The 27,993-nt window shown below is 48.9% G+C and overlaps 1 protein-coding gene across 2 annotated transcripts; it reads right to left on the bottom strand.

Moving 5' to 3' along the window:
• Positions 1–20: 20 nt before the first annotated feature.
• On the bottom strand, positions 21–27,993 carry RRP1B (ribosomal RNA processing 1B). Of its 2 annotated transcripts, none has more exons than XM_054578789.1 (16): positions 27,773–27,993; positions 19,810–19,892; positions 18,236–18,293; positions 16,464–16,549; positions 16,036–16,097; positions 15,538–15,667; positions 14,898–14,962; positions 14,218–14,396; positions 12,247–12,341; positions 11,629–11,726; positions 10,598–10,617; positions 9,638–9,769; positions 8,371–9,098; positions 5,447–5,587; positions 3,268–3,331; positions 21–2,701 (listed from the first exon to the last, which is right to left on the bottom strand). In XM_054578789.1, exons 1-16 carry the CDS (start codon positions 27,888–27,890, stop codon positions 2,508–2,510), a joined length of 2,253 nt encoding a protein of 750 aa, XP_054434764.1. In that variant the 5' UTR covers positions 27,891–27,993; the 3' UTR covers positions 21–2,507. The 2 variants fall into 2 exon arrangements, with proteins under 2 accessions (XP_054434764.1, XP_054434759.1); XM_054578784.1 differs by having other exon boundaries at positions 9,638–9,766; positions 27,773–27,967.

Genomic DNA, 27,993 nt, shown 5'->3' with positions numbered 1-27,993 from the left:
TTACTGACAAACCCTGCGGACACTATTACAAACTCATTGTAAACAAACAGTGCTTGCCAGCAGCCAGGTGAATTCAGGGAACACACACAAAAATCAAAAGATGGACTCAATTTCATAATTTTTTCCCCCAATACTAACAACTGCTTTATACTCCCCTTTGTGCTTTCGGTTCAAGTAAAAGTTAGAAAGGACAACACGTTGTAAAGTGTGATACCAAATCGGACAGACGATTGTTTTACAAAATACTGTTCAGGTCACCAGCATTAATTTAAATTATTTCCTTTTTGGGACTGCCAAGTCCCCTTGGCAATTTTACCTAAGAAAATAGCATGCATCAAGTAGAAAACCATTATTCTAAATAGTGTCTTTATGTGACACATTTTTGTTGTGTATACGTGTAAATGAAATTTTAAAAAATTGGGTTTTTTTTCCTTTGTAGCCCAAATGTAGAGATTAAAAAGAAGCCACAGTCAACCTACTGGACTTACCCACAAAATGGAGTAAGTTAGGGCAGATTTAGAGAAGGACAGGTGCAATCCAAGACACACTGTCACTTCTGGACACACGTCCCCAGGCAGGAGGTACATCGGTAGGACACTCCACCGATGCCTCAGAAGGGACAGGTGACGCACAGCAGCCATGAAGGAAAGTCCCTGCACCCATCTCGCGAACAAACGTGCCACTTGTGTGCTGGAAAGTCTTGCCAGGACTGCTTAACACTGGTGGGTTGTATGGCCCACTTGGCTAGAAGACCTACTTTTGAAGCTAAAATAAAGTTGTTAGAAAAATAATTTGACCAAGGATGATGACAGTTTTTAAAAACAAAGCTATAAACATTGGATTACTCGAATCTTATCTTTTTACACTTCAGTTTTGGCTCTGACATGAAACATAGTGCACTAACGCCATGCAACCACAACAAAGTCTCTGGCACCTAAGACTTTTCATGACAAAGACTAGCTACCACCACCACAATGCTCATTGTTTCTTTTTTCCTGGCCTAATTGTGATGATACTGTTATAGAGCTTGCAAAGAATAGTTTCCCTTCCTTCTCAGCAGGGCCTTTGTGGGCAAGACAGCCCACCTCCAGCTCGCGATGAAGCCCACCCTGGCTGTGACTAAGGAAACCAGTCAGCTAGCTGGAGGACGTAATCCCGGAGGGCCTCCCCCAACCCGAAGCCACAGCCCCAAAACACTGAGGACACTCTGGGGCCCTGGCTGGGAAGCAGCGAAGGGAGCTGGCCCTGGCTTTGGTGAGAAACTCGAGCTCTGGCTGGGGGGTGGGGGCACTTTCACTCCTAGGAGGCCTGAGGTCCCTGAGCAGAGAGTAAGCTGGGGAGGTGCTGGGCACCAGAGGCACAACTACGTGTCCCCAAGTTACGACTCCTCCTTTGGGTCTGCACTGTGTTTTTGTGCAAACTCAAGAGAGAGGCAGGGCCCAGGGGCTTTCCCGAGGTGACCCCCGACTTCCGGGTCTGCATCTTATCCCTCACTCAGGCTCAGGGCAGACCCAGCTTCCTTAAACAAGGCCAAGGAGCAGGCGACGCTGCTCCACGTTGCATTTCTTTCCCCAACTAAAGTCTGTGTGACTTCCACCCCCGATTTTTTGTAATTAACTAAAATTAGGACTTTATAAAAATCTGTAAGTGCAAGACTCAGCATTTAAGATATAAGGTAGCTATGAATAAGTAAGTATGCACAAATGGTCCTGAGAGCTGCTCTGCCTGCCATCCAGCAGGAGCTCAGCGCTCCGGACGCTGCTGCTGTCCCTCAAAGAGCCGCGTTTCCCTTCGATGAAGAACTGCTCTGCGGACGCCAGCGCTCGGTCGCCGCTACGTACCCAGAGCAGCCAGAGCGCGATGGCCTGGGCGGGTGAGCGTGCCTGGCGTGGCTCCCTGGTGAGGACACTTTGGGTTGGCTGAGAGGTAGGAACACAGGGAAGGACACAGGCTGCGCGGCTCTGCTCTCCTGCCCCACTCACAGGTTCATCCCCAGCTGAGCAGATATGGAAAAACGACTGGATTGTGGATTCAGTTAGAAGAGTCGCCCCAATCGAAAACTGCCACCTACCCACAGAGCATGGGAACACAGTCCTATGTGCTTCTTAAAAGACTGTTACACATGAAAGACCCACAGAAAAGCAGCCTGGCTCGGCGAACACCAGTACCCCACGTGTGCACACGTGGACAGCAGGCAGACTCCAACTCCAGGCTGTCCCTGTGCCCGCAGCACCCACTAGTGGTGGCGGTCAACCTGTTCTCGGCTCCCACATCTGGGAAGGCACCGAGTAACCCACAAATGTGGGATACTGGTGAGCTCCGGCACAGGCGAGGTTTGTAGCGAAAGCTTCAGCCACAGCAGATGTCCACAGCAGTGTCACGGTTCACACCCAGACCCTTGTGTACACAAGTTATAAAACAATAAAAAACACCCCACCTTTTAAAAGTTATAATTTATAGAGTATTCTGTACAAAAGCAGTCTTTACAAATAGACTCTGCTACTCTCCTAGAAGAAGTCCATTGCCGTCGGCCTTCTCTTTGGTGTGATGCTCAGCGGCTTCTTGGTCCCCAGGGGGGTACTGGCGGGGGAGCTGGTGGGGGTCTTCAGCACTCCGTGGAGCGGTCTCTGCTCAGGGTTGAAGGCCACTCGGGAGGCGCCCGTGGGACTGACTAAGATGCTCTTGTCTGTCTTCTTGAATTCTGTCCGATGAAAGCAAGGCCACATGTTACTGGGTGTGATTTCTCTGTCCTGTCAACTGGCCCATACGGTGTCTGGTCTCCGTGCTGTCCCCTCCACTGGGAGCCATGGCACTCACTCCTGGGCAGGGAACCGGCCCCGAGGGCCACCTGGATAGGCCTTGAGTGGAGCACCCGGTGGGCAGGGCTGTTTTTGGGATGTGGGCAATGAGTGGTACCAAGCAGGCCTCCCATCCTCCTGGGTCAGCTCCTCCCACCGCCTCCAACTTTACAGACAAGGGAGTGGGGTGGGGGGCTCTGCCCAGGACTCTCCTGACAGCTGCTCCTGTGTGTGCACGCACACATAGGCACACAAGCATGCGCACGCGCGCGCACACACGTACTTGTCCCTAAGGCAAGTCAGGTCTTAACTCATATACTTTTAAAAGCAGCTGACAGGCCATTACATCTCAGGCCAAGATGGCCAACACACTGCAGGCAGGTGGGCGCGGGGACTGAATCTGCCTCTGGACAGGGCCAGCGCCCCCCTCCCAGGGAGCGGGCTGCAACTGCAAGCGACCCCTACTCACCTGCAGTCATGTTTCTGTTCAACCCGAAGGTGACTTTCTTGGAGCTGGACGGTGCTTTGTTGAGCTGCAGAAGAGAGAAAGCCGTAGCAGAAGGAGCAGAGAGGTACAAAGTGGCTGAGGCGCGTTGTCTGTTGCGAGTTCCCGAGCGCTCACAGGTGCCTACCAGCCACCAGGAGCACACGGCCTGAGGTCAGGGGCCCGTGTCTGCCTCCATGGCCTCCTGAGGACCTCGCTGTGCAACCCCAGGCCTGGAGTGCATGAGGTGCTCCTGTGAGCGCACGCTACAGGTCTGGGAGGTGGGCAGTGCCAGCACCACCCTACAGTGACCTGCTCCATGGCTGGCTCCCGCCTCTGCCTTCCGGGGAAGAAGGCAGAGCAAAATTATCATGCTCCAAACCTTGTAAGTTATAGGAAAAGATTCACCATTGAAAAATTGTAAGCAGTTCCCATTCACTGTGCCCAGTGTTTCAGCTTTAACTTGGTAATGAAACTCATTAGATTATGATGGGATTGAGCTTCAGTGGGCAATGGACCCACATTTCCCAACTTTTTGTGCACAGGATGCCAAATGGACTTGAATATTCTAACAATTAATCGAAATTAACTAAATGGAGCCCTGACTGGTATGGCTCAGTTGGCTGTAGCTTTGTCCCATTAGCTGAAAGGTCATGGGTTCGATCCCTGGTCAGGGCACATGCCTGGGTTTCAGGTCTGCTCCCCAGTCGGGGCACCTGGGAGAAGGAACCGACCGATGTTTCTCTCTCTCCTCTGTCTCTCTTGCCACCCCTTTCCCTCTTCTCTAAGATAAATGAGTACGTCCTCGGCTGAGGATAAAAAAAGGTAACTAAGTTGTTTCATATTTGAAAAATATCTAGAAGCTGACCCATTTTGCATGATGCAGCACTTTTTCACATTCCTTCCTAGAACCCTGCATTTTTGGGTGCATCCACCCCCTAGTTCTACCTTGTACCATTTCTGCTTTAACATTCCCATTTTACAGGGGGAACCTGGCTTCTGTAAGCCCGCCTCATTTACAGATATCCCTGGAGTATCTTGTGCATAAACATGAGCATAGGCAGTGGTCACTCTGCTGGGGTGAGGCTGTTTAAACAGCGCCTACTCATGGGTCTCCCCAGCAGGGCCAGCCCAGGACCTGTCCCCGCAGCTCCGGGACCTCTCTTTCCTGGAGGCGACTCCAGACCAGCCTCCAGCATATGCCGGTCTGCACCTTCTCCCACCTTCCAGTGGCACTCGGCAGAGACAGGCGACCCTTTCCTCGTGGCTCCCACCCAGCTCCCCAGGACAGTGTCCGCCCTCACCCACCATGACCCGGGACTGTACCTGCTCATTCTACCCGCCTGAACACCCACCAGTGTCCTTGGTAGGCCCTTCTGATGGGGGACTCAAGAGTTGGAAAATTTTAGCTTTAGGTAAGAGTTAATAAGCCTAGTAGTTAGTGCAAGTGAAAAGCTACTGTTTGAGGGACTGCAGGTACGGCCCACCCGGACTCCAGGAGACCGCAGGCGACTGACCTTTGTGCTCCCGGAGAGGCCGGAAGCAACCAAGGTGGCGGCCGAGCCATTGTGTTGCAGGGAGAGGCAGTCCGCCGCCCAGGACACAGATAGAGAACACTGCCCAGGACATAAAACCCAGATAGGAAATCACTGGTCGGCAGAGGAAAGGATGCCAGGGAAGCTGCTGGGCTGCAGCTGTTACCTGATGAACCTCTTTCCTGAATTCCAAATCCCTTACCTACGCTTTCGCCTCCTTATAAAAAGGCCGGCTTGAAAGGAAATGTGAGGCGGTCTGTTAGCGTACCAACCCACCACCTTCTCAGATCGCCGTTCTTCTAATTAAGTGCTAGTGGAGTTTCAATCCCTGTCTCCGTGAACACTAACTTTCCCGGTTTCACCTCCAACCCTCCTACATCTGCTTTGTAAATGCGGGGCTCTCTGGGGCCTCCTGCCACCCGCTTCACTACCTGCTTCTCTAGATCTCCTCTACGCCCAGAGTTCTAAGATGCGGCACCCATGACCAATCCCTTGGGGTCGGCCCCGCGGAACCACTGCACGGCCTGCACAGCAGATCTGGGTTCCTTCCACGAGCGGGAACCTGTGCCCCGTGGACAGAAGCGGAGGCGAGGCAGCGCGCCCCTGTGGTGTGGTGGCACCGGGCTTACCTGCACAGCGGGGGTCACAGGGGTGGCAGGCCTGCTCTTAGCTTTTCTGAAGAACAGGGGCTTTGGGAGGAAGGGGGTATCAAATTTCACAAAGTCATTCTCAGTCCTCAGCTGCTTCTTCTTCCAAGCTCCACGGCTCCCCTGTGTGAGGGAGGGGCGAGAGGAGGGGGGTCGCACACAGCACCACCTGTGCCACACCTACACACACAGGAAGGGAGAGCAGGACCAGGGGGTGCAGACACCATGGGGCTGAGGCCACAGGCGCAGAGCGGCTCAGATGAGAGCCATTTACTAGCTCAGAAACCCTACACATCGCTCTTTCCGGAACCAGATTTACCAACATCCTTTTTTGCTCAGTACAGCAAAACTGCCACTTCTCCACCACGGCTCTAGGCCAGCAGGGCCAGAGGTTTCTTATGTTTTCAGCTACAAGAACCATTTTGATGTGTCTTCAAACTCAGTCCCGTGCTCTGAAGATCTCTGCCTTTCAAAGACACCTCACTGTCATGCACGGCCTAGAGACGGGGACGCGTTCTGAGAAACGCGTTGCTAAGCAGTTTCATTGCTGTGTAAACATGACAGAGGCACCAGACACATCTCCGTGGTGCGGCCTGCGGCGCACCCGGGCTCTGCGGTGCAGCCTCTGCCCCTGGGCTACCAGCCTGGGCAGTGTTCACTGCACCGAGTCTTGTAGGCGGCCCGCACGGGGGGAGGCATTTGTGCGTCGAAACACAGAAAATGGCGTGAAGGGTACAGGGCCCTGGATCGGGCACGTCCCTTGAACGGAGCTCACAGGCCGGGCGGTGCTCTGGCTGAGTCGGGGCTGCGGGGGCGGTGAAGGTGAAGGCCCGGGGCGGCCGTGCACGGCTGTAGCCTTTAGAGCCACTGTGCACTCACGCGACGCAAGTTTATAAAACATACTTTTCCTTCTTCAGTAATTTAACCTTGGCTTACTGAAACTTTTTCACTTTATACACTTAAAATTACTTTTTTAAATTGCCGGAGGCATGAGCCTCAACCACAGATCGAAACTGCCACCTTTTGGTGTATGTGACAACACGCCAATTAACTGAGTCACCTGGCCGGGGCTAAACATTGTTAACTTTTTGACTCTTGTAATAACACTTAGCTAGAAACACAAACACTATACAGCTGTACAGAAATATTTTCTTTCCATATATCCTTATTCTACAAATTTTTTTCCATTACGTTTTCCCCCCATTTTTAAAACCTTTTTGCAACACGCACATTAGCTTAAGCCTGCACACGGCTGCGGTCATCGCCACCACTGCCTCCTCCTCTACTTCTTATCCCACAGGAGGGTCTCCATGGGCAATGACACGCCTGGAGCTGTCGCCTGCTATGGTAACAATACCTTCTCCTGGAACACCTCTTAGAGGACCTGCTTGAGGCTCTCCGTGAGGGGGCGTCACTCTTTCCAGAAAGCACTAGGATGGCTAGGATGTCACTAGGCAATAGGAATCGTTCGGCTCCACTGTAACGTTATAGGACCACTGCTGTTAGACAGTCTACTGGTGACGTAAATGTTAGGCAGCACGTGACTTAGTAAATAATTCATTTCCAATCAAAGACGTCATTGTACGCCAGAAATCTGGCATGAAAGCGTGACCGGGACCTCCTGCTTAGGTCCTATTGGTCCATTTCAGGCAGATAAAGAATGTTCACTGGGTGCTTTACAATGGACCACCACCCACACGAAGACCCTGCTCCAGTGCTGGGACCCCAGGGGTCTGGGAAACCCAATGTGGTTGATTTCACTCTGGAGCTTTTGGCAAGGCTTTGGTGACCCTGGCTTGGAAGTTTGCTGCTTCCCCTGAGCGGAACCCATGAGGGCGCACCCTGAACCCAGGCATCCCCGCTCACGCGCCTTCCCGCTCCCGCTGGCAGACACAGTGCCTGCTTGTGGAGGAAAAACCTGCGATAAGCCTGGCATTTCTTTAGGGACTGTTCCAATTCTGAGAGGGTGCAGGGGCCTGGGAAATGAGACATGGAAAAGGACTGACGTCCTTAGTGAAGAGCATCAAATGAATAGCGAGTGGAGGGCAGAGATGGCAGAGCCAACGGCGGTGACGCAGTGACAACGGTCGCCAAGGGAAGGCCTAGGATGAGAGTGGCCTTCCTGAAGCCCAAGGAGTGTTCTGTTTTCCCAGCTGTCTTTTACTGACCAGAAACTAATTCACTGAGCACTTGTCATGTTAGAGGGGCCTCGATGTCACTACTGTGACACAGCAGTGCGCGCAAGCCAAGTACCGCACAGGGACAGTGAGCCTGCTTGCAAAGGGCCCGGGAGGAGATGTTTCGGCTTTGAGGGCCATGAGGTGCCTGTCACAACCACCCACCTCTGCCTCTGAGGAGTGAGAGCAGCACAGGGCCAGGCGTGGCTGGGCGCCAGTGACCGTGCGTCTGGAGTGCTGACATGGCGCGCAGATCCAGAGCCTGGCTGGCTCTCGTTCATATTGGGCTCTAGAGATCCAAGCAGGACGGAAGTCTTTTCATTGAAAAGACAAGCCACACAGAATTTTGGCCCAGGACTGGCTGTCAGTTGAAGAAAAACAAGACCAGCGTTTGACGGGACACCTGTCTGCCTGTTTGTACAGCACAGCAGCGTGCCTGCCTGGGCCACGGGGACAGTCCTCCCAGCTTGGTGTGGCCCTCTGCAGCCCTCAGAGTGGGCAGCCTGGTGGGGTATGGAGGAGTGACGGGGCATGACAACTGTCTCGGCCACCGAGACTGGCCATGTTTCTTTACTCACTGGGAGGGGGTGTTATGAACCACAACAGGTTCTTGGTCCAGAGGTCTGGCCTGTCCCCCCTCCCCACTAAACTGAGGCCCGAGGTGGCCAGAGCCTCTGAACTTTTGGCACAAGCGCCTCAGCTACCCTGCCTGGAACCCAGTCACCTTACCAGAGTCTGGATGAGCTTGAGTTCGGATTCCAATACTCTGCTGTGTTCAACCAAGTTCAACATCTCTTTCATTTTCTTCCTCTTTTTGAAGATGGCAGTTTTCTGAATAGACGGGTGGTAGAGGTCAAGACGGCTGGGCTCTCCCTTCTTTTTCTTTAGCCGCCCACCCTGAGGCAGTGAGGCTGGGCAATCCTCTCCATCTGCCGGGCTCGCTGAAGGGCCCTCCTCCTGGGGTCGGGGCCGGGCCAGTGTTTGGGGGCTGCCGTTGACCCAGGGAGCCCTGAGTTTCCGCTTCCTCTTCGGGGCCGGGGCTCCACTGGCTGGGGAAGCTTGGGGGGCAAGCACCTGACTATGACCATTGCCGAGGCCACCTTGACACAGGTCCTCCAGAGGTGATGTCGTGGGCTCCGAGATCAGTCCCTGGAGCCGAGGGTTCCTCTTCCTGGGTCGTTTCCTCCTGCTGTGCGTGGGAGGGTGCGAGGGGGAGCGCTTTGAGCTGCTCTGCTCCGGGGGGCTGGGCGCGGCCCCCGCCCCCAGCTCCACCACCCCCGGCTTCTGTGTTCTTCCCGGACCTGCCTCTGGCTCGCTCAGCCCGTTCTGCTCTGGGGGCATGGCTCTGTCCCCTGACCCTAAATGTTCATGTTGAAGGTGGTTCCTCTTCTTTTTCCTTTTCCTCTTCTGAACACTACCTTTACTCTCTTCTCCCTCAGCCAGAATGAACTTGTTTCCTAGAAAGACACATAAATCAATAAGCAGGTGCCCCGCTGCCATGCAGACAGCAGGTGTTGCAAGGGATTCTGGGGCGTGAGTGGCTCTGATCCTTGGCACACCCGAGCTCCACTATTTCTCTCCTTTGGCCCCATTTCCTCCTCTTCCCAACTGTGATTAGAAACCTTCCTAATGCCTGTTTCACTGTAGATGGAACTGAAATATATTCAGATTTCTACTAATGTTCAGGCTGAAGGTAAAAGCCACAGACCCAGGGTGGTAACAGAACAAACGCGTCCCAGGGCAGTGTGTATCTAGCGTCTCCACGTCCTCAGCCACTTTCTTCAAAGATGCCGCCAGGAATAAGCAAATAAGTGCCCCAGAAAAATCAAACTCGTGGGAACAATCTTTATTTTCAGCCATAAAAGCAGCAGCTTTTGCTTTGTAATGACGTATGGAGACAGTGGCTCAGAGGCTCCCAGGGCTGCCAGGCGCCCGCTGTCCGAGGGCTGCACCCCCCTTCTCCTCAGGCCTCGCAGGTCCCATATTTTTGCCTCACCTTCCCCTTTCTCCACGTCCGTTTTCTCTAAAAGTTTGTTGCCTTTCTTCTTATGCTTTCCTTGATGGAGGGTCTGGTCACCTTCATCAGCAGAAACATCTTCAGCAAGACCGAGTTGAGGTATGCTGCCTGCTGGACACCAAAGTCACCTTTAGTGGGCTTTCTGAGACCCTCACAACAGCTGTCCCAGGGGCCTGAGAGCCACGGCCCCTCCCCACGCCATGCAGGTAGATTTTTAACCTCAATTTTTGTCTTTATCACTGTTCCTCACTACTTCTCCAATCTAATCCTCAAAGCTAATGAACACAGGAACTTTAGACTTAAAACAAGTTTGTGGCTTCGTTGCTTAAGGCAAGGGACTACAGAGCTTGGGCGACGTCGTCTCCAGCTCAACCCTGGGGTGCGCCGAGCTGGGTGCGCCGGGGCTGAACACCCTGGTTCTCGGTACCCCCAGGGGTCCAAGGGGCAGGGGCGGTGGACCACCAATTTGTGCAAATGGAATGAAGTTTACAGAAAGCAGCTTTTCCCCAAGGGACGGCTGATCTTAGCAGTCAACAGAAGGGACCTCCGAGAGATCAACTGTTCTTCACAAAGGGTCAAAGTGAAACCTTCGTGGACCAATGGAAATCTTTCTTGTTAAAATAACCCGCCCTGCGCCCCAATGCCCTCCAGTCTACCCCTTGCTCTGCTACCCCTGTGGGTGGCTCGGCTTGGTCCCTGGGATGGGAGAGTGGGTGGGTAAGATTACAAAAAAAAAAAAAGGGCAGGCCCCACGCTGTGGTTCTTCTAAGGGCCTCTCTCAGCTGTGCATGCAAGTGGTGCAACTGACGACCTTTCAAAGGTAGCGGCTACTACTGTTTCTTATGCTTTCAGTCTTGTGTTTTACTATTTGACTTCAATGTTCTCAGTCAGGTCCATATTTAGGTAAGAACATCAGTTCTAATCCTCTGACTTCCTCACCTTCAGAGAGATCTTGGAATCTGAAAAAGAAAACAACAGAATTGCATTAAGAAATCCCTCCTTCCTGTCTTCTAAAAACATACGCACAAAACTTTTGAAAACATGGTATTTGTAATTCACCTTCTTTTCCCTCTGGAAGGGGAGGCTAACGAGCTGGTGTGACACAAAGGCCAAAAATGAAGGATAAGACCACGCTCAGTTCTCTCTCTTGTTTCTTAAGGTTGAAACGGAGTCGCTCTCTGCCTCTACTCAGCTCTCCTGGTTACCGAGCGGAGAGATACCAAGTACTGTTTGTCTGCGGGATGTTGGTGCATTAGAACACAAAGGAAGTGTGCAGGGCCGTGCGGACTTGGGGGCAGAGCCCGGGGGCAGAGGACAGAAGTCTGAGTCCAGCCCAGAGTCTGGCAGCTATGACTTGGGGCAGTTGGGCAAAGGCGGTGACTTCCCCGTGCCTGAGTTAACCTATGTGTTGAATGAGAAAATTACAGAAGCCATCTTATAGAGCATTTCTTAAATGAAATAATTTTAAGTGCTCAGAACAGTGCCAGCTCACGTGGAGTGTCAACAAACTCAGCTGTTGTATGTCATCAATCATAATACACCACAGGGCTCTGCAGTGAATTACTGGTACAGTCGTAACGACATCAACAACTTCAGCATAACCATAGTGAGAGGTGGGGGCCAGGGCGAAAAGTTACACCCCTGCCCACCTCAGTAGTGTACAGACAGGTGAAGACCTCAGCGGTACATTCACATTGCAATTGCTCAATCTACTCGTTTTAGACATCGTCAATAGACTTCTTTTCACATCATTATGAAACAGCTACAAGAGATGAGTGTGGCTGCACTTGAAGAATGGAAATGGGAAGGAGGGGGCAGCTCTCATCGTTAAACACTGCAGCGTGCGTGCGTGCGCTCACGCTATAAAAAAGCGTAAGTGGTAACAGCTCATCCTATATTTTGAGATAAATGAAAGGGCTGGACTTAAATGTGAATGAGAATCAAGAGACGTCCTCTCAATCAATACGTACTTCTTGATTAGTTTGGAGAGACGTTTCCTGTTGAAGGGAGGGGTGTTTTTCCTGTTGGTTATTTCCAGGAGTCGGTCAGCAACAGCCTTATAGTCAAACTACAAGAGAAGAGAAACTAACATAAACCCACAGCAACCCGACTTGGAAATGCACACCCACTAGAGACAGAACACGTGCAGCGTGGGACTCTGGAAGCTCTCACAGAGGACCGTCTGGACAAGCATGTGCTGAGACCTGGCAACCCAAGGCTTAAGGAAGATCTTTGAAAATCTGTTCTATTTCTTCTTGGAAGAAGCTGCCTATAATTCTTTTTTTTCTAATTGGCACTTGGTAACATAGTAAACTTTATCTGAAAAGCATTACTGAGATGACTTTGCTGAATGAAATAGAACAGATCTTAGCAATTCAAGGCAAAATAAAAACTGACCCTTTTTCAAAATTCCACCATGTTTAACTTTGTTTCCAATGAGCTCATTATGAAGAAGGTGACATTAAAGGGGTGAAAAGGACTTTACGTATTAGGCCTCAGACTTTAATCCGCTCTGACCCTAATTCCCCATTAGCCAGGCCACTCCACAGTACCTCTATCTTCTATAAAATGCAACAACTGCCACCAACCTGGAGAAGTGGCCCGATGTCCTCCATGCTGCCACCATTCTCTCTGTCCCCTTCATCACTGACTCCGTCTTTCCTGTAATGGTGTTTGCCCAGTGCTATCAAAACACAGCCAAAGACAAACTTCTTTAGTTACACAGCAATGTCTACCTCTGAAGGAGCCACCGTCTAATTATGTGTCTCTCGGTGAGAACAAAAATTTCTTTAAAGAGAAAAACCCTGCAAATACATTTATAAGTTCTCAAAGATGATATGGTTTTCCACTCCCCTGGACATGAAAACACTGCTGGGAGCAATCACAAATTCTCTTTTAAGTCCATTTCAGACAAGCTCCATGGCCTGCCACGCTGCCCAGTGCAGCCAGTGTCCTCGTCAGATGGCGGTGGGGCACAGCTGCCCCTAGGCCGGGGCTCGGGCACAGTGGGCCCTGGCCTGTGGGGGGGCGAGCGGGGAGAGAACTCGTGAGCCTGTGATGGACTTCGGGCCGGCTGGGGCTGTAGTAAAAATCTGTGCCGTGTCATACCAGCTTCACGGGGCTGCCTTGCGAAACATGAGTTAATACAATCAAGCAAATTTTAACATCAAATAGGTAACTCCGAGCATGAAAGCCCATGAAAATGTAGATAAAAATCACTAGTGACAACGTAATGTTTCAAACTCGCACTAGTTTGGATTCCTAAGAACTCACTGGTGGTGTGGGCTCGGGGCACAGTGAAGGCGCACCGGGTTCCACACTGCAGGCGGCAGGCGCGCCCAGAGACCACTGCCGTGCCCGCACAGAATTTGTCCCGGGTTTTTATGTAGTATGTCATCCATGTGGGATTTAAAATAAACATGTTTCTTCTTTTCCTTTTTGTTTTTTTGTTTTTTTTCCTGATTGGAAAATAATATATGATCAATTTGGAAAATCTAGGAAAACAGACAAAAGTACAAAGCAAACAGAAGTCACTCACAACTCTGCCATGTCATGAGAGCATTTTGATACATATTCTCTTAGACTATTCAAGGCACATGGAAATGTTAAAACAAACCAGCCCTGGCCGGGTGGCTCACTTAGTTGAAGCATCGTTCTCTGCGCCAAAAGGTGCGGGTCTGGTCCCCAGTTGGGGTGCGTACGGGAGGCAACTGATCACTGCTTCTCTCCCTCCCTCCCTTTCTCTCTCAAATCAGTAAAAACCTATCTTTGGGTGAGGACAGAAAAAAAAAAAAAAAAAAATCAGGCTCTACCACATAGAGTTTTGTGTCCTGCTTGCAAAAATGTTATTAAATGTCCTCTGGTCATTGTTGTTGTTGTTGTTGTTTTTTTTTTGAAAACTCTGCTTTTCAATGGCTTTTTAACATTTCAGAAGGATGGGTATGCCCGGACCATGCATCGCGGCTGCACACCAAGATGCTGTGAACCGCCGCCGGAGTTCTGACGGGCTGTGCCTTAAACTGCACTCCCACACGGCTGCGTGGACTTAGGACAGGGGTAAGAACGGTGGCAGCCCACAGCAGGCATTCAGACACCTCAGGAAAAAGAACCACAAGGGAGCTCAGAGATCAGAAAGGCTCCAGAAACAAGTGTGCCCTCACAAAGAACTGCACATTAGGTCTCCTGACGTTAGGGGAGGTTTCAGTCTACACTAGAAGGTTTAAATACAACAATTTCCAGTCCACATTAGGATGTTTAAATATAACAAAAAAGCCAAAACAATGAAAACGAAAGCAACAGCAGCAACCATGATAAAACACTCAGAGGATGTTCCACCACCCGGGGAGACAGACTCGTGGGTGAGGCACAGGTCTTCCCCAGAGGACCCCTGAACGCGATCGGGGCTTTGAAATATGCGCCTGCTTCCCGCCTCAGGGGACGGCCAAGGCACCTGATGAATTCTAGGTTGTCCTCAATGAGATCCCAACCAACGGATTACACTGTGTTTGTCTGATGAGGACTTTACCTAAAAAGAGAAACACTCAAGAAAATCCTCTTACCTGTCTTCTTACTGATTGTTTTTCTCCATGCCACCTCGTTTCCGGCTCTCTCTTCTTCAGAGAGGTCGCTGTCGCCCACTTTAGTTTGCTGTTCCTCTGTTGTCTCTTCAGGTACAAAAGGAGACTGATCTACAATGACTTCAAAAACACCCCTAGCTATAGTCTGCACCAATGTATGGCTGAGGGGGAAGCACAGCAAAGAGGACGTGATTAAAACCGATGGTCTGGACCTCAGCATCTGAGGGCGGACAGAGGGACGAGAGCAGCAGTCACCGAGCCGCCAGCCGGCGTCAGCCTGCCTAGGACCTGGCGGGATCCATCGGCTGCTCCGCAAGCACTTGTATTGCTAAGTACCCTTCTGGGCTAACCCAGTGGGGCTGCAAGGAGCCAGCCAAGGGCTGTGTCGGAAGCAGTGGGACAGATGGACAGCAGACTGAACTCTGGTGGGGGAGGGTGTGATTCTTGGAATGACTGGGGTCAAACAGCAAAGCTAGATGAGCTGAATTGTGACTCGAAACTTCAAACATCTTGCCATTGGAAATTAAGCATCTGGCTGGTCTCAGCTTTGACAACTATCCCAGGTACCTTGTATCATGCTTTACAATACAAAACAATACTGCCCCCCCACCCCCGCCAATTAAACACCAATTGCAGGAATAAATTACATGCAGATCACTTACTCTTTGGTCTTGGCAGCAATTTTGCAGAATGGATCAATAAATTTGAGATTCTGATCAGCCAAAAGCTGTGATTTAGAAATAAAATAGGCAAAAAGAAATTAAAATGAGGGGAAAAAGGAACCTCTTCTCCTTTCTGACAGGTCCTTAAAAGGGAACCACTGGCTTTATTCACAGAGGCTCAACCAGACCGAGTGGCACTCGCAATGCCCAAAGGCACTGTGCACGAACTGCCCAGGTGCCAGAGCCAGGCTGAGGGTGGTTGGGGCCGGGCGTCTCAGCACGGTGACCGCACAGCGCCGCTCCATGCGGCCTCCTCTAGGGCGTGGTCTGTATAAATACTGTCAGAGCCTGTGATGAGGGGTTATTTTTTAAATAAAACATGTACTTTGATTAAAAAAACAAAACAAAAAACCCCTGTTCAGGACCGAGTGGGACCGAACACTTGTGGAGGAAAAAAAAAAGGTAAAAACTGCTCACAATCCCAAATTCAGAAAATCACTTGCATGTTAACCAATGTTCCTTTCCAGCCCTTCGTCTCCTCCATTCCCAGCTCCCAGCAGCATCTGAGGGACGGCCAAAGCCCCGTTCGGGTTAGCTGTGGTCTCACCACACTGCTGGTGGATGTCGGGCGGTTTCTTACCTCTTTCCCTCCCACTTTGGATAGTTCATCCAGATAAATGTCAATGAAGTGGAATTTCACTCCATTAGGAGACTGACTCTCAGGGTGCAAGACTTCCTTCATCAAGACATCGAGAAAAAGCTTGATTTGGCTAGAGAGAACACAGACGGGTTTATTAACTGCGGCATGCCAACACCTTTCTCCCCGAGGGAAGATGTAATCTTCCGTCTCGTGATACATTGCTCCATAAACCAGGAGAGGCTGAGAAAGTCTTACAAGGGAAAAGCAACTACTGAAATCACAACAAAAAGCTGTTAGGTGCGCTCAACTCTTCCACATTGTTCCACTGGATTTTAAGTTCTTCACGCAAAAGGGGCTTTTGCCTCTCACAGTTCGCAACAGAGCGGAAGACACAGGCCAGGCAATTCGAACTTGCTGGTTAACGGAAAGGCTTGAAAGACACACTCTTCCTTTAAGAGTTTTCAGTCCACCCCATGGTAACCCTAATAGTTCACCAACCTTTCTTCCCAGCCGTTCCGCTTCAGAACTTCAAAGGACTCTCTCAGGACCAGACGGATCAGCTAAAGACAGACAACTTGTGTTACAGAAGGAAAGGACGAGCAACTGGTCAGCTTAGCAGAGTGAGGCCGATGACACAGGGGTGGCCTGGATCCCCAAATGAAGAAATAGCCACAATAATTATGTTTAACTTCTAGAACCTAAAAGGCTACCGAAAGATCCCCAAACTCACCCCCGAAGACTAAAAGGGACAGAGGCCCCTGCGCCCAGGTTCAAAGGTGTATAACGTTCACTCTGTCTTGTCGCCTCGGCAAGCCTGGAACTTACTTTGCTTCACAAACCAACCTTCCGCAGCTCTTAAAGTGCCGAAGGCACTCTCCCTCCCACGAGCCTCTGCAGTAACGGGGACGAAGGCCTGCTGCTCTCACCATGTAGAACTTGTCCAGGCGCAGCCTGTCGATCCCCTTCCACTCTCGGTTCACGGTTTGCCAAAAGGTCTGAACGAACAGGTGCTCTGCAGTGAACAAAAGGTCTGAGCGCCTGGGTTTCAGGTTAACATATTGCCGTATAGTGCAAAAGGAGTGAAGAAAAACAATCTAGGATTATTCATTATTTATTTTTCTCAAGAATTCTTGGATTGCTAGAAAATTTGGTCAATCATTAAACACCCTCAATAATTTCTTTTACATATAAGTAAAAGCACGTTACAGCAATAGGAAGGCAGGACATATCCTTTCAAAAAAAAAAATTTTTTTTAATCCTTGCCCAAGGATACGCCTATTGATTTTAGAGGGAAGGGAGAGGGAAACATCGATGAGAGGGAAAAGCATAGATTGGTTGTCTCTCGCACGCACCCCGAATGGGGCCTCAACCCATAACCTAGGCATGTACCCTGACCAGGGACTGAACCTGCGACCCTTCGGTTTACAGGACAATACCCCAAGCAAATGAGCTACAGTGGCCAGGGCAATACTGGTAATATCTTAATGCCCAATTAGAATGCTCTCTGGGACATTTTTCTTTATCTACTGAAAGTCATGTTTCTAAATCAAAAGATTTTCTGAGGCAAGTCTATTGGTCTTTTCCACCCACCTATAGCTACCAATCCAAAGCCAGTAATTTTGATGGACACTTGGACCACCCACGTAGACATTCAGCTTTTTGTTTCATGTTCAGTGTCAGCTGGGTGAGCGATATAATAAAACATTCTATTTTTCTCTTCTGAACCACGAAACTAGGGTTCTGTCCAAAATTTTTTTAATTTTTTTGGTCCCTTCTTTTTGCACAATACTTTCTTGATACCTGAAAACCTATTCTATATCCCATGTGTAGAATTCTGTTCATTACATGTCAGCTGAGACTCGGCTAAAGTTCAGAGAACCATGGAGGGTTATGAAGGCTATTGGGATGTTTTGTTCTCAGGCGTAATGAGCAGAACAAACTCATTCTGCTGTCTCTTTCGTCCTCTGTAGGTAATCAAAGCCTGAGTGTCCGGAAGTGTCTCCTTTTGTTCATTTTTGATAAAGGGGGTTACTTTACAGCTTATTCCCAGTGACAGCCTTCAATGGCCCTAGTTCTGAGGATAGACCTGGCGTTTGGGGTCACAGCGCCCACTGGCACATGCATACATAGCCTCTAGGACTCTTAAGTCTTAAAGTGACTCAGAATGTGGAGGTTCTGGAGGATTATTATTTAAAATATACTTTGGAAATCTTTTTTTAAAAAAGATTTTATTTATTTATTTTTAGAGAGAGGGGAAAGGAGGGAGAAGGAAACATCAATGTTGTGGTTGCTTCTCGTGCGCCCCCTACTGGGGACCTGGCCTGCAACCCTGGCATGTGCCCTGACTGGGAATCGAACTGGTGACCTTTTGGTTCACAGGCTTGCACTCAATGAACTGAGCCACACCAGCCAGGGTATTTTGGAAATCTTTCAGTAGTCCAATATAATATTCCACAAGATACCTCCTTCATCCTCCTTGAGAGTCAACACCCAAGTTTATCATAGTTTCTTCCCATGGGAAAAGTTTCTCGCCTTATATCTGCACACTGACAGCCTCAGGTTCACGTTAAATTGAACCACTGGAAGATGGAAACTTGGGAAAAAGGGTGAAGAAATAACATGGACTAGATACCCTGGGCAAGTTACCAAATCTGAAAAGCGAAGATGTTTGGAAAGTCAAGAAAACATCAGGACTTACGGGCCTCTGGGTTGCTAACAGCGTGGACGAGCTGGGAAATCGTGTTGGCTAGCTCCTCCTGTAAGGGGGCAGGGGAAACATGGGTGAGCACGGGGCAATGCCGAGGTGACGGAACCACGGCCGGCACTCCTCCCCTGCCTGCTGGCTGGGGATGGGGGAGTCTGTACCACTGTTTTCTTTGTCACTTCCACGAAGGAGAGTGTATGCGAATATGTGAATTTTATCAAAATTCATATAAATGCGAAATCCTCAACTTCCATGTATCACCGTGCCCATTTCCTGTGCCTCTGAGATGTGTTTAAGCTGTGTGTTTGAAAGAGTACCTCTCGTTATCTGTTCAAATGACCTACAGAAGAATTAAATTAGCTGTCAATCCTTGGCTTTAAAAGCATATTAAAGCTTAACTTGAGATGTTTATCCCAATCCCCCCAGTAACAGAAACACAGGTGCCCCGGAAGCAGGTGTTGCTGCAGTCAGACCTGGGACTGTCGCAGCGGGAATCTTGGTGAGTGGGACCAGCAAGTGCCCTCCTTGGCTGGCACAGGGAATGGCGCCCCCCAAGCTCTGTCCTGGGCAAAATGCCGCTGGACACGCAAGCCTGTCTGTGGGGAGGACCTGGTTGTCCGGGCCTGTGAGGACACCTGCCTTGGGGAGTGTCACCAAAGGGGTTCTGCTGGTGAGTTATGCAAGGAGAGGCAGGCCCTCGTCACCGTTTGCGCCTGGGCCGGCCTCGGGTCCCCCCCAGCCGTTTCCAACGAACTCCCCAGGCTCCAGAGTGATGTTCCTGCCACGTTTTCTTCCTCCACTAAAGATGCTGGCTGTTACTTCTGAGTGTAATTTTAAAATATTTTGCCTTGCTATCCTACTCAAAATGTGTTCAGGGAAGTAAAAGTGGCAACATCGTGCCTTCAAACCTAGACAAGTAAAATCTCCCCGCAATGTGTCTTATACATCAGGGGGCTTCCAATGGCATTTCAGGGTGTATCCCTCTGCTGTGCTTTAACACATTACAATGGAGCTCTTTAAACAGCGAAAATCGTTTTTCTAAATAGTTGTGCTGGGGGTGCCCAGGGCACTTGGAAGACGGGGTCCAGATGCACATGCGCATCTGTGCTGAGTCCCTGCTGGCTTCAAGGGTGGGAGCCTCCGACAGGGGTCCACCAATGGCTCTGTGAAGGCCCTGACCCCAGTGAGGTCCTGTCCAGTTCCGGGCACCCCTTCCACTGTGGCAGCGGTTGGCCTGGAGCCCGGGCCACTCACGGGTTCTTGGACTGGTGCTATCACAATGATATTTTTGACCATAAATAACGGTAAGCTAACAAAAACTTAATGTAAAAGCTACTATGAAACTGTGGCAGAGAAATAATAAATCTTTAATTTATGAGTATTCTTATTATTATTTGAACAGATATTAACCTCAATGTTGAGACACTGCATCCCTTTCTGTATGACAAGAGGTGACAGGGAATCCTTGAAGCAATGTTTTTCAGCTCGGCACGCTAGGGGACTGCTACAGCAAGTCTCTCATCTCGGTACACCAAAGACCCCGTAGGACACAGCGAGGCGCCTGTTACCTGCAGAAGGGGCTCGTCCTGCACCCACATGCAATAGAAGAGTCCTTTCCATATTTTTAGAAGTTCTTCTTGACTGAAACCTCCTGGAGGGCAAAACGGCACAAAAATCTTATTTCAGAGACTTCACATTTCCTTTCTTAAAGTTCAGAACTGCCACATAAGCAGGGAGAATAACACCACATACATTTTCATCTGCAAAGGCCTTTTTTGTTTGAAGCACACATCTCCTCATTGTTACAAAAGAAACACATGTTAATTATACAGTCTCATCAGCTGTGGAGGCAGGATGGTAGTGATGGCGTGTGCCCGTTACCTGAGTAATGTAAGGAAGCAAATGCCATCACAACAAGAAAACTAATGGGGTGCTCATTTCTAAAATGAGTTCCCCAAAGTGCCTCTCTTGTTTACACTATCGCCTCGCCCTGCACACCAACATTTTCATTGGTCATGCAAAGTGAAAGTGAAAATCCTACAAAATATGCAGCATTTGCTTACGTCTCATACAGCTGGTCCCAGGGAGAGCAGCAAAGCTGTGAGGCATTTCTGCTAAGATGACCCTTTTAAGGATCCTGCTATGAGGCCACACTTGGCTGTACCGTGATCTCCCTGCTCCCATTTATGGTTTTAATTTACTGCGCAACTTCAGTCTTGTTTTAACTGGCACGACCATGGTTGGCCTTGCTCTCATTACTTCAGCCCTGCACCTCTGCCTGTACCACCTACGGCCAAGCCACCGAACATGCATGTCTTCTGTCTGTTGGGTCAACCCCAGATGTCATGGAGTAATTGCTGAGTGACATCAGCAATCATACAATCAGGTAAATGTAAACTTTTGGAGTTTTCAAGCCTGTGGAGAATAAACCGACCCTCAAGTCTTAATGCATCTTACAAATGGTCTTTATTAATATTGCACTAGGAGGTACTAACGTCTTTAGGAGCAGCAAACTATGATGGACTAGGGAAATGTAACAAGTATATATTCGGAATCAATGTGATTTCAGTACTCCAAAAGATAGTTAAAAAGTGACAAAAAGTGACAGACATCCTTCTGATGGACTGAATGAAGTTTAATTAGCGCATTCTGAGTGAGATTTTACCTTAACGGATACTGACTTCCAAGTTACTAAAAACTTATTACATCAACTCTTTTTGTTACGGTGCATTTTCTTTTTGATATTCTTTCTTAAAACCAATATACCGGAAACCATAGTAAAATTAGTTTATTAAAGTTCATTTCCTTTAGAGGTTGGGCAAATGATGGTGCCAATTGGTTTTTCTCTCCTCTTGCTACAAACAAACTGCACCTGGGGATCTGCCTTTCGAGAACGCAACGCAACTATGGTGTGAGCGACCAGTTCCAGCAGAACTGAGCCCACTGTAGTTCCGATCATCATTCTGCCATTGGAGCCTGTGCTCATATTCATTGATGTGAAGACTAATGAATCAGTGGACCTGGGCAAGGATCACCAATGGCTGCTAAAACACTCAATTAAAAATTACTGAGAACTTTAAAATGGATAAATCAGACCAAGAACACACAAGCCCATTGGTCCATCTCAGCTCGCAAAGATCAGCAACTATTGATTCAATGCTGGATGCGCTGCATTAGGGAAAACACAGCACCATCTGCTAAGTAATCTCACAAAAATGAAAAAGCTGCTGTGGGGGTTCGGAATGAGTCACCAAAGATGTGTCTCTGTGGTGTGTGTTCTGAGCTGAAGGTAACCGAGACTCCGCAGCCTCAAAAGAAACTCTTTCCTCTCCCTTAACGAATTTGTATTACGGCCCTTAGTCATTAAATATCACCAGAAATAACTTTTGATCTATCTACAGGGCAGGACAAACTACTAATTCCTGGACACCTGCTCTTTTTACCCCCTGGGGTGACCCTCCTTGCCTCTGAAGTTCCGCGAGCCTTCTCTCCCCCCGAGCTGGGAATGTCACACACACCTATACTTCATTCTGTCTCTGAACCTCTCCTGTATGTGGGGTCCCTGACTTTCTCATGTATATGGGGTTCCCACATATACATATGTAATAAAATTTGGTTATTTTCTCATTAACCTGTCTCCCTTCGATTTAATTATCAGACCAGCCACACACAGAGGAGTAGAGGAAGGTTCCTTCCTCCCCCACACTAACCTACATCTCGTCACATCTAGCTATTAACACCAGTTTTCAGGAAACGCAGGGGACAGAGAAACATGTCAAACGAGACCATGAGATGCCGACAGCAAAACCCTAAATGTGGGAAACTCTACAGGTCAAATGACCCAGTTTCTCCAACAAATATATTGCATTAAAAAAAAAAGATGGATAAGAACTGTTAGAATTTAAGTTTCAACAGACATATCAACGAAACGCAATGGATAGGTCATGTATGAATTCTGATTTGTCATTTAAAAAATTATGAAATAACAGGAAAAATTAAACAGTTTAAATATTTCATAGTAAGAATTTCTTTTAAAGGATGTGATGATGGTGCTGTGGTTATGTTAAAAAAAGAGTCCTTGTCTTCTAGAGATACGTCCTGAGTATCTGGAAACGAAGAGAGGTGTCTGGGACTCGCTTAACGATGTGGTGGGAAGGAGGAAGTGGGCAGATTAGACAAACTGGCCAGGTCCTGAGAAATGCTGAAGCTGACTAATGAGTAGGCTTTTAATATATCTGAAATACTTCTTAATAAAAAGAACCCCACCCCCAAAAAGACCCCAAACTGTGATGTTTCTAAAGTGTCACTATGGGCTCCTATCATCCTTCTTGTTTAGAAAACTCTTCATCATAATGAAATTAGAAAAACATGAATGCCGATGAACTGGATTTAGACGACGCTGGTTCCGCACGCGGCGTCACACTGGGCATCGCCTGCTTCTGCCGGGCAGCCTCACCTTCCTCCCCTGCAGGACCGCCACTGTAAGGCAGGGCCAGTAGAACCAGGCAGCAGTCTGGGCTGGATGTGCCCGTGTGGAGGTAGAGCCATGTGCTGAGCTCACACCAAACCAGCACAGGTCCCCTCGGCCATGGCACTGGTTCAAGACCAGACTCCCCACAGATGAAGACCCCCCGGCTCAGGCTTTAGGAAAGTCTCCCGTTCTCTCCTGGTAGACTTCTGAGGAGACAGTTTAGACCTGCACTCAGACACCCTGCCCCGCAACGGGGAGCCTGAGAATGAAACCAATCAGGGAGGTGGGGGCGGGGGGGTGTATGGAGCAGAGTCTGCTAGAGGGAAAAACTGGGCCTGGTGTCTTTAGCTGAGCTCTGCATGCAGCTATTTCTGTCCCCCCCCCCCCGCCCTAAATCCAGAGTGGCTTGGATGTTTTGTCAAGTTGCAACTGTGAGGAGTACTAACCAATAAAAAGGTTTTCAGTGCAAAAAATTCATATACTACATCGTCATACAACCAAAAGGGATTTGTTTGCTGCCTCCCAAACCCCAGGCTCCTCCCAGAGGGACCACTGGAATCTAACTGATGTGCATCTTCCCAGATTTTTCCTATGCATTTACTTACACATGACACAAACACACAGTTGCATGTGTACGTGTGAGAACGACCTAAACCGCATCACATGTTCTACATATTCTGCGTTCTGGCTCTTTTCACTAAAAAGTAACACAGTGTACTATCTCCAGATGGTTCTTCCAAGCACACCAAAATCTCAAACTACCTCTAAGCGATAATTTATCTCTCTGGACAACCTACACCTTCAATGGGTGAAGGTACAGAATGATATACCAGAGGTTTCCGTAATTGAAAACAGATTTCAACAAAGTAACCGTGATTAATAGACCCTGTATACACAGGAAACCGTCCATTTTGATAGTTTCATCCTATGAGAGGCAACAAAGTAGTACAGTGGAAACAAACCCTTAGCTGGGCCTCAGCTTGCAGCTTGCCAGCTGCGCAGAACTGTCACTGACCCGTTAGCTGGCCTGCTTCTTCACCTGTAATACACAGATGAGAAGTAACGCCCTCCTGAGTGTGGCTTGCAGGGTAATAACATGGGTGTAATAATTTACAGTTTTAATTTGAACATTTCACCTAAAATGTCACCAAGTGTACTTGTGCGTGATATTGTTATGTTACAGAATTACATGCTTATGATTTTGTAATCAAAAAGGGGCATTATTTGTGCTGGACCCTGTGTATAATGTTTGATTCAGACCAAAATTAAGAGCAAGTATAAGACGCATTTTGTAAGAGCAAAGCACTGTTCAAGTAGGATCGTCTCACATTCCCTATCCATTGGCTGTTGAAGCTCTTCTTTCATTTTAAATATCTATTTTCAACATAAGTATAAAAACCACTTGTTTTCACCCAGGAACTAGCTGGTAAAAATAAGGTACAAATTTTTGAAGCATCTTAGGCAAAACAGAGAAATGTTCATTATTTAATTTCTTTCAAAACTCTGAAGGTGAAGTATTGAGTTGGCCAAAAAGTCTGTATGGTTTTTTCCCATAAAATAAAAGACACGTTTTTCATTTTCACCAATAACTTTATCGATTTGGGTATTTTGGAAATGCTGGCTATCTCCCATGTGGTTTAACATTCGTTCTCAATGTCTCAGTTTGATCGCTATCAACTTCAAATGGTCTATCCAACTGTGGAGCTATGTTCAGTGAGAAATCTCCAGCATGAAACTTTGCAAACCACTTTTGACATGTTCAGTCTGTGACAGCACCTTCTGTATACACTGCACAAATATTTTTTGTGTTTCAGTTGCCTTTTTACCTTTCTTGAAATACTAAAGCACAATATGCCAAAAATGTTGCACATTTTCTTCCATCTTTAATATTAAAATGGCTACACAGAAATTCACCAATTTTGGTTTTTGTTTTAAAAGCAGGCTGCTATGACAGCTGTCACGATACAATCTAACAAAATTGTTCTGAATGAAGTTTAAGACAACTAAGTGCTACTAGAGCCATCTTATATAAAAAAACCCCAAACAAACTTTTGTCCAACCAAAAAATATCCAAAACGGTTTTGTTCCACAACTGCTTCTCGACCTGTCTTTTCTTTGGGGGCTGAGATTCTTAAACTTAATACAATTAAGTTTCTGACAAAAATATAAGTTTAGTTAGTTTCAAACAACTGAAGTGAAATGAAAGTGAGCAGTGGATGTAGGAAATACCCAGCTTTGAAATGAGAAAATCCAACAGCCTGTCTCACCACGAATGAGCAGGGGGGCCGTTTCAGCCGGGGGTGACGTGACATACTCGAACCTCCACCTGTGTCAGAACAGGTCCAGCTCCTGGTCATTAGCACTGCTGGGTCGAGAGAAGCCCTAAAACTACTGGTATGAAAAAACACTCATCTCTCCCATTATTGCCACAAATCTAACCCCCCAGCTGTAAGGTGCACTGTTACTTTACGTGCCACCAGAAGAAGGCAAGAATGCAAATTAAAGTTGCAGAACTGATAAGACAGGAAGGGGGTTTTGTCTTTTGTTCACAGCTGTACTCCCAGTGCCAAGAATAGCGTGTACAGTAATAAAAGCACACAGGGAGCACTCTGTTCATATCTGCTGCATATGAGAACGAGAAAGGAAGGACAAACAAGCCCTCCTGAGTAAAATCACAGTGGTCGTTCTATGGCTGGGGATACGCAGCATGAACAGTTAAAGCACTAGGGCAACATTTAGATGTCAGAAGCAGCACAGAGACTTCTAATTGGTTTTTAAAAACACACAACTATGCTGCTGGTGGAGAGTGTATGTACCTGTAAGAGTAGAATCTCAGATTCTCTTTACTGTGCCCAAGACAAGATGCAAACAAGTATGAACCCTGTCAATGATATGCAAACGTCAGGCCGTTATTTCCATACTTGTTCCTTGGATGGAGCACAGCTCTCGCAGGGACCTTCCTTATTTTGCCCCATCATCACGGTCTATAAAATTCACTCTGCAGGTAGCTCTTTGAAGGCCCATTATACTCTGTGCAGTGTGAATACCGCATTGAACAAGAGGTAGCCGACAAGTGACTGCAGGTGTGATGGGTGCTGACCAAACAAAACCCTGGGGCACTGATGTAAATCCACAGCCCCCCCCCCCCCCGTTCCTGCCTCAGCGTTTCAGATCCTGGACCTGCCCACCAAAGGCGTGTGAGCAACGGGCTCTTTCTCAGCCCCATATGCACTGCACCTGCCCTTTCTTCTGTTTTCGTATACAGCGAGGCCCTTGTGAGCGTGGCTGTGCTCCCACTTCCAGCTAAGAAAACAGAGGGAAGCTCACAGCATTGGGGGGAAGGCTGACACACTGACAGGTAATTAACAAGCAATGTGCGTAAGTGCTGCAACAGCGCAATCTGGGTATTTCAGAATCCTAGAAGAGTAGGGGTGAGAGGGAAAGTGATACCCCATACTGGGAGCGGATCAGGGGTGGGAATCTCTGAGGTGTGTGCTGGAGAAGCAAAGGCAGGGAGCTGAGAAGTGGGTGGTATTGTCCAGCAGGACCCAGGAATGGCCTGCTGTTGATGGAGCATGAAGCAGCCACACTGGGGCAGCGGTGGGAGAGGGGACGTGAGATCATCCACAGACCTGGATTCCCAGGAAGGTGGTGACGTGTTTCATGATGACTCTGGGCTGGTTTTAGGAAGATGGGCTCAAGCCTGGATGCGACACAGACGGAGCGGCAATTCAGGAGGCGAATCGGGCAGGACCAAGGGACACTGGGTGCGGGGCGAGGCGGCAGGGGGGATGCGGAGGTTGGAGAGGATGAGGAAGAGAGGAGTCTAGGACAGTACTATATACCAAGCTAGTCTGGGTGGACGGTGGGAACAAAATGAGAGAGCACAGGTGCCAGATGGGCCCTAGAAGAAAACAGGTTTTGGGGGAGAAGAAAATGAGTCACTTTCAGGCATTCCGAGTCTGAGGTGCCCGTGGGACATCCCGGCAGAGATGCCAGGCTAGCAAGGCAATGCTGAGCTGAAGTAGCAAAGGCCTGGGCTAGAAATTTAGGTTTAACAGCCTTCAATTTATTTGGAATACCTGAAACTATAAGAGTAACTTAAGTCTGTCAGAGAGAGCCTCACAAAGTTGAAGTCGGAAATTTTGGTCTTCATTCCTCTTTCTAGCAAACTTCCCATGAAATTGTATTTTCTTTTTCCAGGGTGGCCTTTTTGTGATTTCTCTTCTACATAAACTGACAATATCAGTACAGGGAAGACATCTCTTCTTTGAAGTAGACCCTGAAAGTATTAGTAAATAAACCAAACTTTATCTTAGTGCAAGAGAAAAACCTCCATTCATATTGCAGCTCACACCTGGCGAGGGGTGGGGGGAGGAGGGCAGCGGCATAAGGATGTATAGAACACTTCGCATCAGGTAAACAAAAATATTCAAAAGCACCTACTGCAGTTAAAATGCAACTACAATCCTCAACAGGACCCGGCCTCACCCACCCTGACCCACTGGTCTCTTTCAGCCATTCCTCGAGCACGTCCCGCTCTTCCTCCCGCCTCTGTTTAGCTATGTTGAACACCACCCCAGCGTGGCCTTCCTGGACCAGCCTACGTAGATGAAGCTCCGTCCTTCTCTGATCTCCATTTCCGTTACAACACTATACAAGCTCCACTTCAGTGATCTCCCTTCTCAGCTCCACGAGCCCAGGTTCCTCTAGGGTAGGGATTGTCTTCTCTCTCCTAATCTCAGCTCCTAAAGGTATTGGTCTGATGATGGCGTGAACCGATGAGCACTGCAAGATAAAGCAGGCTGAGCCTAGTACTTAAAGTACAGGCGCCGGGTCGGACAGACATTTTCAGCTTCCTCACTCCCTGTGACTTCCAGCAGGCTACCTAACCCCTGTCGGCCTGTCCCTCCAACGTAAAACCGGACTGGACCCTGCAGGAAGCTCTGCCCAGGGTGCGGACACACAGAAGCACGCGGTAGGAGCGCGAACCAGCGCTCCGCGAGCGGCTCAGCGCCGGTCCCGCCGCCATGTGGCGTGGCTGACCGCCGGGCGCCCACCTGTCTCCTTCTGAGTCTTCACGCTGATGTACTGGCGCAGCTTCTTCACCGCCCGGTCCCGGATGCCCTTCTCGTGGGACGCCAGCCGCTGGGCGAACTGGATCTCGGCCGGCTGCATGGCGGGGGCCCTGGTGCGCTTTGGAACATCCCCGGCGGCACCTCGCCACCCCTCAACCTCCCGCCGCCACGGAGCGACTGCTGCCGTGCCGCTCCGGCCGCGA

The sequence above is a fragment of the Pteronotus mesoamericanus genome, unplaced genomic scaffold, assembly GCF_021234165.1.
Source record: "Pteronotus mesoamericanus isolate MK-2021 breed Mesoamerican mustached bat unplaced genomic scaffold, CSHL_Meso_final contig_116, whole genome shotgun sequence".
NCBI lineage: Eukaryota > Metazoa > Chordata > Mammalia > Chiroptera > Mormoopidae > Pteronotus > Pteronotus mesoamericanus.
Note: the sequence above shows the minus strand (reverse complement) of the source record. Positions and strands in the feature narration are given on the sequence as shown.